At 48.4% G+C, this 15042-nt stretch overlaps 1 protein-coding gene across 1 annotated transcript; it reads right to left on the reverse strand.

Moving 5' to 3' along the window:
* Positions 1-9795: 9795 nt before the first annotated feature.
* Positions 9796-11758, reverse strand: LOC148804342 (uncharacterized). Its single transcript, XM_088900860.1, has 2 exons — positions 11320-11758; positions 9796-10475 (listed from the first exon to the last, which is right to left on the reverse strand). Exons 1-2 carry the CDS (start codon positions 11756-11758, stop codon positions 9796-9798), a joined length of 1119 nt encoding a protein of 372 aa, XP_088756986.1.
* Positions 11759-15042: the final 3284 nt, after the last annotated feature.

Here is a 15042-nt window from a genome sequence, read left to right on the forward strand (position 1 = left end):
CCATCAAATATTATCGAAATCTTTCGCTTTATGTGATCCGCCTTCGGGCATATAATTGAATACCATCAAATATCATCAACATTTCTTGTTTTGAGCGATCCACTTTCGAGCATAATCAAATACCATTAAATATCATCGAAATTTCTCGCTTTGTGCAATCCGTCTTCGGGCATAACCAAATACCCACCAAATATCATCGAAATTTTCTGCTTTGTGGATTCCACCTTCGGTCATAATCGAATACCCATCAAATATCACCGAAATTTCTCACTTTATATCATCCACCTTCAGGCATAATCAAATACTAATCCTAAAAGTAACTAAAAATGACATCGGTTGCCTCCCAACCAGCGCTAAGTTTAACGTCTTTAGCTGGACACATTCAAGCACTTTGTCCATCTACACTCTCTGACTCACTTTCTTCTTCCGACAGACAAGGCTCAAACTGGGCTAACCAAGGGGTAAATAAGTCATTAAAAAAGTTATCCATTATATCTACCTTGAACTCATCTTCCCCTAGGTTTGGATACTTAGAGGCACTACAAACGTTTAACCAGACTTTCTGCTCCCCTAATGAAGTGTTCATTTCTCCTGATTTATAGTTGGTGGTCATTGCTAGGAACGGACATCTTAAGATTATCGGGATATGGTTCAGCTCCTCGATTGGGGTTATGTCTAGGATAAAATCCAATGGGAAGTGACAACCCTCTACCCTAACCTTAATAACATTTTGAGGAGTGTTGACTAACCAATCAGCGAGCTGTAGAATTATCGGGGTTGATTTTAACTCGCTGATCCTGAACCTATCATAAATTGATGGAATCGGAGTTATACTGGCCCTAAGATCCACTGGTGCTCAGTCAAAGGTGCACTAACATCTACCGATCCACAATGCCACAACTTATGAGAGGAGCACTAAGGTCTTTCACATTATGGGGGAGTTGATTTAGGAGAGCTGCACTAACATCTACTGAGAGCATCATTTTTTGTGGGGCCGATTGTGGCTCCATCATTTGAGTACACAACTCTTTCAAAAACTTGACATAGGTTGGGACATGTTGGATCACATCGAGGAGAGGGATGTTAATATGGACTTCCCGGCTCTCCTCGTTGTGACTTTCTTTGTTCTTTAGCACTGGCCCGACTATGAGTGCAGTTGGAAAGGGAACTATGGGTTGGTTTACTATAGGCTCTCCCTCTAAAGTTTCCTTCCCTTCTTCTTCTCCCCCCAACTTAGGGTCTTCCTACTCCTTTTCTTCTTCACTAACTCCTGGGTCCTCTAAAATCCACCCACTCCTTAAGGTTATAATAGCCTTATTATTTTCAAACTGGAGGTTCTTAAGGGGTGGTTGAATCTGCTGTGGAGGAAAACCTGGTGGCTGATTTCTAGGGTTCGCAACCGGTTGACTCGAGAGTTGCCCTACTCCTCTTCTCGCCTTGGCTTCGACTAGCTGTATGTCTTCCTCTTTCTCTTCTTCATGCCGGAGAAGTGTTGAGTCATTGAAAGATCAGCCATAATACCTACGGAAGATGAGTAGAAGATCAATAAAAGCAATATAAAAGAAATTGGCATGAAAAGATGAAGTACCTGCTCCCGAAGTGACAACCTACCCAGGGAACTCAACCCAGTCTTAATGAGCTTTCCCTCGGCCAAATAGTCCTCTAACTTCAAGTTGAACTTCGCCGGGGAATGCATCTTTTTTTTCATCTTCCTATCTATCCGATCCCCGGGGTCCTTGATGCCTTTCCTCCAGTGTGTTGGGAAAGGTCAGCCCCCATCAACAGTAATAGTGAAGTATCTCCTCTTCCAGGCCAAGACCTTCAAGGGATACTTGTGAAGGAGTTTATATCCAGGCCGGTAAGATATATAATAACTAAATTTGTTCTCAGCCTTAAGACTAGCAGGGTTCTATTTTATGGAGCACAGCGAGCTGAAGGTATCTAAGTCTAAGGGAAGGTCAAAGTCATGAAAGAGAGAGATGGTACCGACCAGGGCACAAACTGGGTTCGGGTGGAGTTGATCGATGGTGAAGTCAAAAAATTTTTAAAACATCAATGATAAAGGGATGAAGTGGAAAGCGAAGCCTGAAAATCAGGTGCTCTGCGAAGATGGTTATCTCCTCGTGCTCGTGTTCCTCGCGAAGACGGTAAGAGAATTTGTATCGAGTAGCTAGAAAACAAATTTGCTCGACGGACATCGTGGAAGGACTGAAGTAGTTTGGTTCTCTAGGATGATGTATGTAGCTTGAAGATGAAGTCTTCTTATGAGAGGCTTTTTGGTCCTGAACCGAGGTGCCCACCTCGGCCGGACCAGACTCTAGGTCTTGAGCCAAGTTGCCCTCCTCGACTCGATTAGACCCCACACTCTCTTTGCCAAAGAAGCTACTACTACTAGGCATGACGGGAATAAAGACAAAGTAAAAACTGAAGCAAGGGAAGACAACTTACCTAAAAGGAAGGAGATCGACCTCAAAGAAGGATGGTCGACCTGGAGACACCGAAGTTAGCCAATATAGCCAAAATAAGACATAGGAAATGGGACCCCAAGGCCCCTATTTATAACCAGCATAGCCAACCATGGACGACTCAGATCAACCAAATCCGACGATTCCCATGAGGGCAGTCACTCGACTTTTGAGATCGAAATTGGTTGTGCACATGTTTGACATCCACGGAATTTATAATCCAAGTGGCATCCCCATGTTCCCGAGACGTGATCTAGCCCTAAGGTTTAGCCAGTTGGGTCAGTTAGGTCTGACCCATAGACCAGACCTTGGCCAAACCAAAGACCGGGCCAAATCCACCCAAGCTTGTCATGAACTCCCGCACCCACTGGGCCAAGTATCCCTGGCATGGGAGTGGGGGGTAATTGATGAGAGGTGCTTTGGTCCGACCTGCTAGCATGCAGACAGATGGAGGCAATCCACTGACTAGACGATGACTTGACGTTCCCTGCCATGCCGGGTTAACTCGGGTACCTTGGACACCTTGGCCAAGACCGAGGTCCGAGCAGCTCGTGATGTCCCAACCTGCCAAGGTGACACGTAGCCAACTCCTAGAAGCTAGCCAGCTATCTATGACTTCAAAGGGATCACACCGCATGTCTGCAAGCCTTATCCATATCCTACCTAGGTCGGATGGACCCGATAAGCCTCATCAATTCACATGAAGTCCACCTCCGAGTGCGGAATGGACTCCTAGCAGTGTGGGCCGAGGATCTTAGAGGTGTTACGTAAGACCTATGGCTGCTCACTTATATAAGGCATTCAACCCCAATGTTATAAGGTACGCGTGATTATTTGCTCACTAGCCTTCTAGCTTACAAGTCCTTAGCTTGCATACAGTACTAACTTAACCATCGGAGCACCCATACTGGGTAAGCCACCCTAGGTCTTCTGAGCGTTCTTTTCTTGTAGTTCGACCGACCAACTAAGTAGACTAACATCCGAGCTGTCCTCCAGCTAGGAGCAACTAGATCGTGCACCATCAGATTCCAATCCAAGTCGGGATGCACCTAGACCTGCATCAAAGCCCACAAATAAATGTTGCAAGCCTATTTGTGATTGGATGCAAATTTAATTTTATCTGATTTGAAATAAAATTTGAGTTCGATAAAAAAATATTATTTTGTATATATAATTATATAAAATTTAATGGTTATTAATTTTTTTTGTTAATTTGATGTAGATTAAACACAAATTTGATTCAAGTCCAACATATTGGATTTGGAATTGAATTCGGATACAAAGGCTGTATAATTGGATGGATGAAACTAAGGTGAATAAATACAAATATTAATTGGGCCATTCATTTAGGCTGTGTTTGGAAACATTGCAAATAAGTGTGAATGCAAATACATAGAGTATAAAACGGTTCATATAAAATATAAAATTGGGTTAGTTTTGCTTTGGCAAGTTTACCTTCTTACAAAATGAACTTTTAGTTGAAATGGATGTTGTTGGTGCTTGGATTGGCAAAGGACAACAAAGTAATTTCTCCCCTAGACTCCAAAGGTTGGCCAAAGGCTTCGAGGGATCGGAGAGCTTGCAACTGAGGCCCAAGTGTGTAGGTCGGGGCAGAGAGGGCTCTAAGTATTGTAAAAGCTGAAGGTAGGTGGCCGAGGTGCTACAAGGTAGAATACATCAGATGCCCCAGGTGAGAACCCAAGGCAGAGTCTCTGACAGTCAAGTTAGTATATGGTACGAAGAGGGGAACTAGGATATAGTTTGTGAGCCTAGTTCCAAATTTAGACTAGAGATTGTATTTGCTCCCTTACCTAGAGGGGGCCTCCCCTATTTATACTTGAACTGCCTGGGGTAGGTGGAGATGAACGCATGAGATGGGTTTCATATGAGGGCAGTCAGAGAGCTCTACAGGGTCGCATGGGCGCCCCATGATTGGCTCCTTACGAGGGGAGCAGGGTAACCCTTGATGTAGTGGATCTTGTTCTTGAATCTGGCGCTCGTGGGCTGGGCCTCCCAGCCTCAAATGGGCTGTGTTGGGTCACCCCATATCACTTGCCCCCCACACCCGAAGTCAAGAGAAAAAATCGGCTTTGGCTGATGGGATTAGTAATGGTGAGCGCCAGTGGGCCCAATAGCCGAGGTGTACCCTGTAGTGGCATCCTCTTTCGCGTTTCTGCCTAGTTTGTCTTTATAAGTTGGGTTGAGGCTGCGAGTGGCCTATGGCACTGCTGCTTCGGATGAGTGACCCGGGAGGCGCACTTAGTGCAGATGCTCTGGTGCCGTTATTTGGGCTGAGGACCTATGAAGCCGAAGGCTGTTTGGGTCGAGGGCTTATGAAGTCGAAGGCTATTTAGGCCGAGGGCTTGTGAAGCTAAAGGCTGTTGAGGCCGGGGGACTGTGAAATTGAAGGCTGTTTTGGCCAAGGGACTATGAAGCCGAGGTTCCGTGCATGGGACGGCTTTTCCGTTGAATCAGTGTGCATGCTCGTGGATCGGCGGGTCGATGTGGGTGGACGCGCTGGTCTATCTTGAGCATCGTTTCATCTTCTGAGGGTGAGCACTCAGGAATGCGGTGCAGCTGGATCTTAGGTGCGGAGGTCTTCTCATCCGTTAGATTCGAGATGATCCGAGCCATTATTAGTGCATCTCTTCACCTTTCGAGGCTGAGTGTCATGCAACACGCCATGATTGGGTTGTGGAGGCAATGGCTTCTTAGCCGTTGGATCTCAAGAAATCTAGGCCATTCATTCTTCTTTAAATAGGGGCTTCGAAATCAGAATTCTTGTCATTTTTCCTCCAAGTGCTTTCGCTTTTGAGTGAACTCAGCTCCTAGATTCTCCAACCTTCAACACTCTACCTTCACTTCTTTTCCTTCCACTCCCCTTTTTAGGTTATTTCCAATGATGTCTTTCTCAGATTCTGGACCCGAGTGCTATGAACTTCCAAATGTATCAGAGGGGAGCTTCATTCGAACCTCTTCTCCCCTTTCCCCTTTAAGCCCTTTTGTTTCTGTTCCCCTTCGGTGCGAGGTGGAGGTGCTCCGAGAGAGGGTAACCTCTAGGGGAGCCGAAGGCATCCACCGAGGCAATGACCCTCCTTGTGAGAGCGCTACATATGTGATGCCAAGGGAGGCCGAGGAGTTCCCCTAGGCCGAAGGGGAGCAGGACTCGGACCTCATCCCTGGGACGAGGGTTGAGAGTGTTACCGGGGTAGTGGCCAAGGCTGATCTACCTCGCCTAGAGTTCGAAGGTTCTCTAGAGTGGGATCAGTGCAAAACCCTGACGAAGCAATACTTCATCCCTTCGTCCTATGGGATGAGGGCGCCCGAGGCGGGTGATCAGCCGTGGACTCCCAAGGAGGGGGAGATCTGCATTTATCAACACTTCCTCCAATTCAGTCTTCTGTTCCCCATTCATTTGTTGATCTCTGACCTGCTAAGGGTCTACGGGATTACCCTTAGCCAACTGGCGCCCAATGCGATAGGAACCATTGTGGCAATGCTGGTGGTGGCTTGGCTTCAGGGGGTAGAGCTGACGTCGAAGCTCTTCCGAGCGGTCTTCATGCTGAGGGAGCACTCTTCCAAAGATGGTGTCTTCTACTTCCAATCCCGCAAGTCCAAGCCCATAGATAACCCCTCTTCTGTGCAAAATTGGAAGAATAAATATTTCTTTTTTGTCTTGTCCCGATGGCTGGTCCTTCAATTCGGGGTGAAGAGAGGCCAACTTGTTAGCGGAGAAAAGTGTTCCCTTGCTTACAAGTGAGGAAAGTGATGATCTTGCGCAGCTGTTTAACCTAGGGAGAGTCCGAGCCCAGCTCTTGGTGGAGGAGGAGATCCCATTGGTTTTCGCAGGGCTTAGCCCAGCCCCCCTCGGTAGGATAGGTCATGCAACTCCTTTCCACGTTTTTGTTGTCTTCGTCTTTGTGTAATGGTACTAACTATTGTTTTGCTTGCAGAGGTACCGATGGATGCTCAAAAGGCCAAACTCAACCGTGCCCACGTGATATAGAAGGAGCGGGTGAAGACTGGTGGACAGATGCCTTAGAGGCCCACTAGGGCCTCACCAACCCAGAAAGAGAAGGCATCGGCCCCTGTGAAGGGGGGGTCTTCTTGCCAGGTCCTTACCAAGGGGACGACAGCACATGTCCCTGCCAAAGGGACTTCTTCAATAGCTCCCCCAAAGGAAGCCACTCCATAGATCCTGGCGAAGGGGAAGAGGCCCATCGAGGAGGGCCAGTCAGGGCGTGAGGAGCAAGTGCCACAGCAGCCAGCCGAGGTGCCGAGGGGACCTACCGATGGGGTCAAGGTAGGGAGGAAGAGGTCGGCCAAGGAGGCCGTAGGGGGTCAGCCGCAACAGAAGGTGGCCCGCACCGGGAGTTCTACCGATGATGCCTTGAGGAGGCCCCACAAGTAGTGAATGGGGTCATTTTCTACTCCCACGCCATTGGAGGAGCTCGCCCAACGATTTGACCAAATCTTCCATCCTATGTGGGAGATCTGCGAGGGGGACTCCATCCACAACGCGGGAGTTGGCCCAACATTGGTGAGTGGGGATCTCCTGGCATGGAACCGCTTCCAGATGCTGGGGATGGCCCCGAATAGGTTGTACGAGCAAGGGCTACAAAGCCTGGCCGAGGTAATAGTTTGCTCCCCTTTCCTTTCCTTCTTTTCTTCATTTATCTGTTGGGTGCTAACTGTTTTGTCATTGTAGGTTTGTCTTCACTTTTTTGGGCTAGGAGATTGGCTGCAATTGACCCTAGCCAACATGGACAAGCTGAAGGCTGAGAAAAACAAGCTTCAGCATGTTCTTACCACTGCTGTGGAGAAGCGTCGCAAGTTCCAGCAATACTTCAGTGACGAGCAAAACCTTCGCATGGAGGCCAAAGAAAAGTTGAAGAAGATGTAGGATCTGCTCTCCCAAGAGTAGATGGAGAGGGCTCATGCAAAGAACCTCATTTCTGAGGCCGAACGGCGTCTCCAGCAGGCCGAGGTAGACATCGCCAAGGCAAACAAGTGGGTGGCCGAGGTAGGAAAGAGGGCTGAAGAGGCAACTAAGAGAGTTGCAGACGCTGAACAGAAGGCAGCCGAGGCTAAGAGGGCCTAGGAGGCAGGGAAATGGGCCGATGAGTTGGCCGATCTCGCTTCTGGGGCTTACTTGGATGGGATCGAGGATACCGAGAAGGCACTTGCGGCGGTGCTTCCAGATTTTGATGCCGAATCTTTAAAGGTGATCCCTGACTCTCCCAAAGAAGTTGTTGATTTTGCACTTCCTCCTCCGGCTGGTGGCGAGGCTTAGGCAAGGCTTTCTCTTTTTTCTTTCACTCTCTCTTTTTTTTGACATTGTACATATGTTCAGCCCAAGGGGTCATGAGACAATTTTGTAAATCCAAACATTTTGTACATAATGAAAATCGGTGTCATTTTTTATCTTTGCCTTAAATGTTGTACTTGTGCTTTGTTGTGTTGTTTTTCCTTATACTTTTTGCACTTATGCTTTTGTTGCTGAAGGGTCCTTGCCGCTCCAAGAGAAAAATCACAACGTGAGACAAATATAGTTCTCTTCAGTTTACTTTACTTTGCGCGTCAGGAGCTTGGAGGAGGGGTGGCCGAGGCAAAGCCTCTTTGGCTGGGCCGGGGCTTTCCTAGCCAACCACCCTTCTTAAGCATTCACTTAGGCAAGGCCGAAGAGGCCTGTGATGGGGGGAGGTTGAAGCGGAACATGAGGCTCGCTTGGCTCCCCTCTCTGTGAGTAAATAACAAGATGACTTGTTGACATGAGAGTGGAGCCAATGCTGAGCTGAGGCACATCTGTCTCCCACTTCTAAGTATTGGTTTCGGTGAGGCCGAAGTGGCCTGTCATATTGAGGGGAGGCCGAGACAGAACTGAGGCTCATCTGGCTCCATGGGGCCTAAGTAGAGCCGAGGCTCGCCTGGCTTCCGTATCCCTGCACATTAGCTTCGGTGAGGCCGAGGTGGCCTGCCCTATTGGGGGGTGGCCGAGATAGAGCTGAGGCTCGTCTAGATCTGTGGGCCTAGGCAGAGCCAAGACTCGCTTGGCTCCCATATCCCCGCATACTTGTTTCGACGAGGTTGAGCACAACGTTCTGAGGAGGCTAGCTTCCTTTACTGGTAGCACTAAGTGTGAAAGTTTAGGAGGCTTGCTGCTGCCAAGGTGGAGTGCTGAGGCACATGAGGCCCTCGGTCGTCCTGGTGTATTCTGACGCATTAAGTCATAGGTAGGGTGTTTGCTACTTATTCACTAAGTCTTGGCATCGGTCCAGCGAGGAGGTACAATCTTTAGAGGAGGCTGTGCGCCCCTGCTAGTCGCAAGGCCGAGGAGGAACTTAGTAAGTACACGCACTGAGCATTGAGCCGAAGAGGAACTTTGCTTCATTCATCAATAGTTTCAAAAAGATATTACAATCATTTGTAGTACATTCAGTAATTCTCCGAGTTCCATGTATGAGGTACATGTCTTCCATCTAGGCGTTCCAGGTGAAAAGTGTTGGGGCCGACAACTCGCTTGATTCTATAGGGGCCTTCCTAGTTAGGGCCCAGCTTCCCTACTCCGGGTTCAGGGACAATGACTTTTCTGAGGACAAGGTCTCCTTCTTGATAATGTCTTTCTTTTACCCTAGAGTTGTAGTAGCGGGTCACTCGCTGTTGGTAAGCGGCTACCCTTATCTGTGCTTGCTTTCAGGCTTCTTCCAACAGGTCTAAGTTTGCTCTGAGGGCTTCATCGTTTCCGGCTTTATTGTACGTCTCAATTTGGAGTGTAGGCTGGCCGATCTTTGTTGGGGTTACTACTTCTATGCCGTAGGTTAAGCTAAAGGGAGTTTCTCCCGTGGTTGTCCGAGGTGTACTTCGGTAAGCCCAGAGTACATTGTTCAGTTCTTCAGCCCTTAGGCCTTTAGCTCGGTCCAATCTGGTCTTCAACCAATCCAGTATTGTCTTGTTGGTGACCTCGGCTAGGCCATTGGTTTGAGGATAGCCTATCGCGGTGTATTGTTGCCTGATACCGAAGGAGGTGCACCACTCCCGAAACTTGATGTCATCAAATTGCTTCCCATTGTCGGTGACCAGCATGTAGGGTAGGGTGAAGTGGCAGATGATGTTTTTCAAAGAAATTTTGGATGGCACACATCGTGATGGCGACAAAAGGCTCGACTTCTACTTACTTGGTAAAGTAGTCTACTGCAACAATGAGGTACTTTCTGCCCCCCATGGCCGAAGGAAAGGGGCCAAGGAGGTGCATGCCCCATTTGGCAAAGGGCCATGGGCTAGTAAGAGCTAAGAGAGTGGTAGCCAGTCGGTGGCATAAGTTGGCATGCCTCTAACATGGAACACACTTTTGCACTAATCTAGCTGCATCCTTGTGGAGGGTAGGACAAAAGTAGCCCTGCCTTAGGGCTTTTTGGGCTAGGGCTCTCCCGCCGAGATGGTTATCGCAGATGCCTTCATGAATTTCTTCTAGCACATAGTTATCCTCCTTCAAACGAAGGCATCGGAGGTAAGGCAAGGTGAAGGATCTCCGGTACAGCTTCCCTTCTAGCAGGGTATAGGTGGTTGTCTGTCGTCTGAGTCGTTTTGCCTCATTTCTGTCTTTGGGAAACCGTCCAGTTGATAGGAAGTTGACGATGGGATCCATCCATGATGGTTCAACCTCTATGGGGAGTACTTGGACTTCTTTAATGGAAGGTCGAAGTAGCTTCTCGACGTGTATGGCCCGGTCAGGGGTTCCGCTCGAGGTGCTTGCCAACTTGGAGGGGGTCTCGGCTCGTGCATTCTCGGCTCGTGGGACCCATTGCAAGGAGAAGCATTGGAAGTAGCGAGCTAAATCTTGGACTTTGGTGAGGTACTTGGACATGCTTTGTTCTCTGGCCTTATACTTGCCATTCACCTGATTCACCATCAGCTGAGAGTCACTGAAGGATTCGATGTGTGAGGAGCCAAGGTCCCTAGCAAGCCAGAGACCAGCGAGGAAGGCCTTGTACTCGGCTTCATTGTTCGATGCTGGAAAGTCGAACCTTAGCACATACTCCAGGACAACATCATCTAGGGTGAGGAGGATGAGGCCCGCTCCGCTTCCTTTGGCATTGGAGGAGCTGTCAACAAAAAGCTTCCATCGGGGTTGAGCCTCGTCGTCCACATGATCCCCCTCAAGATTTTTTGGGGGCTGGCAAAGGGCTCGGCTAAAGGTGCATTCTACTACGAAATCTGCCAAGGCTTGTGCCTTGATCGCGGGCCTCGGCCGGTACTAGATGTTGAACTCATAAAACTCGATGGCCCACTTCGTCAGGCATCTTGAGACCTCGGGTTTGACGAGGATAGTTTTGAGGGGCTGGTTCGTTAGGACCACTATAGTGTGGGCCTAAAAGTACAATCGAAGTTTCCTTGCTGAAACTACGAGGGCGAAAGCCAACTTCTCTACCTCGGGGTACCTAGTTTTGGTGTCGTAGAGGACCTTGCTGGCATAGTAAACTAACTTTTGCATGCCATCATCCTTGATAAGGACTGAACTGATAGCCTTATCTTTGGCCGAGAGGTACAAGTACAGGGTTTCCCCTTCAGCCGGCTGGATGAGGAGGGAAGCTGAAGTAAAGTATCCCTTGAGCTCGTCAAAGGCACGCTAGCACTCCTCTATCCATTGAAACTCTTTTAGCTTCTTGATGGCACGGAAGAAGGGGGGGCAGCGATCGGCTGACTTTGACCATAAAGCAATTGAGGGCTGTTATTCGGCCGGTGAGTTTTTGGGTCTCCTTCACCATCCGCGGAGGTTCCATGTCTAGTATGGCCTATATCTTCTCAAGATTAGCCTCAATGCCTCTCTAAGTGACGACAAAACCTAGGAATTTGCCTGATGTAACGCCGAAGGCACACTTGTTGGGGTTGAGCTTCATGTTGTACTTTCGCAAGGTGTCGAAGGTCTCATCTAGGTCCAAGACATGGGTCTCGGCCTTCAGGCTCTTCATTACCATGTCGTCCACATATTCTTTGAACACTTTGTTGACAAGATGCTGGTAGGTGGCCCTAGCATTCTTGAAGCCAAAGGACATCACACGGTAGCAGTATGTGCCATGTTCAGTGATGAACGGAGTCTTCTCTTCATCATATGGGTGCATCTTTATCTGATTGTATCCGGAGAAGGCACCCATGAAGCTAAGTAGCTCGTAACCTGTAGTGGCGTCAACGAGGTGGTCTATCCTCGAAAAAGGAAAACTGTCCTTGGGGCAGGCTCGGTTATGGTCTATGAAATCAATATAGATCCACCATTTCTCATTAGCTTTCTTTACCATAACCACATTTACAACTAGTTAGGGTAGTGTACCTCTCGGATGAAGCCGATGTTGAGTAACTTTTCAACTTCCTCTTCTATGGCCTTCCAACGATCTAGTGCAAAGTTCCTCTTCTTCTGCCGAACTGACCTAGAGCTCGGGTCCACGCTCAGATTGTGTGTAATGACCAAGGGGTCAATTCCGAGCATGTCAGCAGCGGACCAAGCAAAGACGTTGGCATTGAGTCTGAGGAAACTTACCAGCTCGGATAGGCTTTCGGGGGGAAGGTTGGAACCAATGCGGACTGTCTTGTTGGGCTCATCCTCGTCTAGGGAGACCGAGACGAGGTCCTCTGCTGGCTGGCCTTGGCTCGCTGGCTCCTCCCTAAGGTCGAGCCCCTCTAGTGGCAAAGCTTCTTTATTCTTGCCCTTCAGTGCTGCCACATAGCGCTGACGGGCGGCATGCTGGTCCCCATGAACAACTCTAATGTCGTGCTCGGTGGGGAACCTCAAGGCGAGGTGGTAGGAGGAGATGGCTGCCCAGAGTGCGTGAAGAGTTGGTCTCCCTGTGATGGCATTGTAGGGTGAGATGAACATCACGACCAAGAACTTTGTCATGCTTGTCTCCTACTAGGGCTCCATCCCTACCATGACTGGTAGGGAGATCTTACCATCTGGTTTGACGATGTTGTCGAATAAGCCAACTAGTGGGGCATTTACTGGTTGGAGGCGCTTCGGAGCTATCTTCATTTTCTCAAAAGCTTTGTAGAAAAGGATCTTGGCTGGGGAACCACTGTCAACAAGGATCCTTTTGACCATGAAATTTGCAATGACAGCTGAGACCACCAATGCGTCGTCATGGGGGACTACTACCCCCTTCAGGTCCTCGTCCGTGAAAGAGAGGGATTCCTGCTTCTACTTCTTGGGGGAAGGCCCCTGGATGTTCATCTGCCTGGCGTAGGCTTTGCGAGTCGAGACTGAGGCTCCAGCCGAGGCCGTGCCCCCCTCTACGGCATCGATGACGCCAGTTGCTTGTTGGTGGTGGTGGTGCTGCTGCTGTTGGGAGGACGAGGTGCTGGCCTCGCCTCCGATGTACTACTTGAGGTGGCCCCGACGAATGAGGGACTTTTTCTCATTTTTGAGATCATAACAGTCCTCGATGTCGTGGCTGGTAGCTCGGTGGAACTTGTAGTATTTTTTTGGGTTCCCCCGATGGGGGTTCTTCTTCAACTTTTCAGACCACTTCATAAATTTCTCTTGCCCGATCTGCATCAGAATTTGTGTGCGGGTGGAGTTAAGTGGCATGTATTAATTGTAAGCCAAGGCCAAGGCCGGTGACTTCCTGTTGTGGTGGTTGTTGCTGCGGCCCTAGTCTTCGTTCTTCCTCTTCTTCTTGGGGTGTCTATCTCGGTGCTCTGTGCCTCTCTCATGGGCACCCATAGCCGAAGCCTCTTCAACAGCAATGTATTTCTAGGCCCTTTCTAGGAACTCCAGCTTCGTCTTTGGTTGGCTTTTGGCAACGGAGCAGTTGAGAGCTGAGCCAGGGAGAAGCCTGCTGCTAGCGGCATGCATAGAGACCAGGGGGTCGAGGTCATAGACCTTGAGTTCTTCTTTTTTGAAGCGGTTGATGTATGACCGCAAACTCTCTCCTCACTTCTGCTTGACAGTCATCAGCGAGACAACGCTTTTCTAGGGGCGCTAGCTGCTGATGAAACGGGTGAGGAACATGCTGGAAAACTGCTCCCATGAGGTGATGGATCGAGGTGGGAGGCTGGAAGACCACCGCCAAGCGGTTCCCTTGAAGGTCGCCTGGAAAGTCCGGCACGTCAAGGCGTCGGTCCACTACGCGCAACCGAGGTTGGGGACCGATTGAGCACACCAAGTGGTTCCCTTGAAGTTCTGCTCGACTCGCTATGTCAAGTACTGTAGGTGGTTGAGCACGGCCAAGAACTGTTCATGGTGACAAAATTTTCTGTATTTCTTGTTCTTCGTACCATGTTGGTTGGTTGGAGCTCAGGGACCTGATAGCTTGTCGAAGTTCTTGTTAGGGAATGTCTTAGCAATGGTTCCCACAAATGACGCCAATTGTTGGTGCTCAGATTGGCTGAGGACAACAAAGTAATTTCGCCCCTAGACTCCAAAGGCTGGCCGAAGGCTTTGAGGGCTCGAAGAGCTTGCAGCTGAGGCCAAGGTGTGTAGGTCAAGGCAGAGAGGGCTCCAAGTACTATAGAAACTGAAGGTAGGTGGCTGAGGTTTTGCAAGGCAGAATACGTCAGAGGCCCCGGGTGAGAACCCGAGGCAGAGTCTCTGACGGTCAAGTTAGTACGGGGTACGAAGAGGGGAAATAGGATATAGTTTGTGAGCCCAGTTCCAAATTTAGACTGGAGATTGTATTCACTCCCTTACCTGGAGGGGGGCACCCCTATTTATATTTGAATTGCCTGGAGGTAGGTGGAGATGAACGCCTGAGATGGGTATTGTATGAGGGCAGTCAGAGAGCTCTGCGAGGACGCATGGGCGCCCCGCGATTGGCTCCGTACTGGCACTTGTGGGCTGGGCCTCCCAACCTCAAATGGGCTGAGTTGGGTCACCCCACATCAGATGCAAACATGGATTTCAATAAAACATATGTTTTTTTTTAATCAAAAGCTCATTTGAATGCAAATTTACTTATTTTTTATTAATGTACTTTTACATCTTATTGTCTGTAAATATGCATTGGTATGTGATTTGTCGATGCATAAGTGTAGGGGTGGCAATGAGCCAAGCTTTTCACGAGCTACTCGAGTTCATATCGGCTCGTGAACCGGCTCAAATATATATATATATATGTATATATAATAAAAATATTATAGTTATTAATTATTATAATTCTTAATTTTTTAAATATCAAATTAGAAGTATTTTTTATATATAATTTTTTATTTTTATAAAATATTTTTTCTCAAAATCGAGCTTGAGCCAAGTTAAACTTGAACTTATGAATTATGAATTTTTCATTTGAGCTGAGCTCAAACTCAAGGTTCTAACCCGAACCGAGTTCAAGCTCAAACTTGAACTTTATAGAACATTCTCGAATCGAGCTTTAACTTAGTACCATTCGGCTCGGCTCGAATCCACCCCAAAATAATATTGCGAAACACAGAGAAAAGTAAACTAGAATCCAAATTTACCCAGATCAAGTGGAGAATTTGTGAATGTGTACGAAAGCCATACCAAAGCCTTTATTATTTGGACGTTGCAGTTGCACCACACGTTTTGCAGACGACGTGGAGAATTTCTACAATTAGATATAACTAGCTGGCA

The sequence above is a fragment of the Nelumbo nucifera genome, chromosome 1, assembly GCF_055504915.1.
Source record: "Nelumbo nucifera cultivar China Antique chromosome 1, China Antique-T2T, whole genome shotgun sequence".
Classification (NCBI taxonomy): domain Eukaryota; kingdom Viridiplantae; phylum Streptophyta; class Magnoliopsida; order Proteales; family Nelumbonaceae; genus Nelumbo; species Nelumbo nucifera.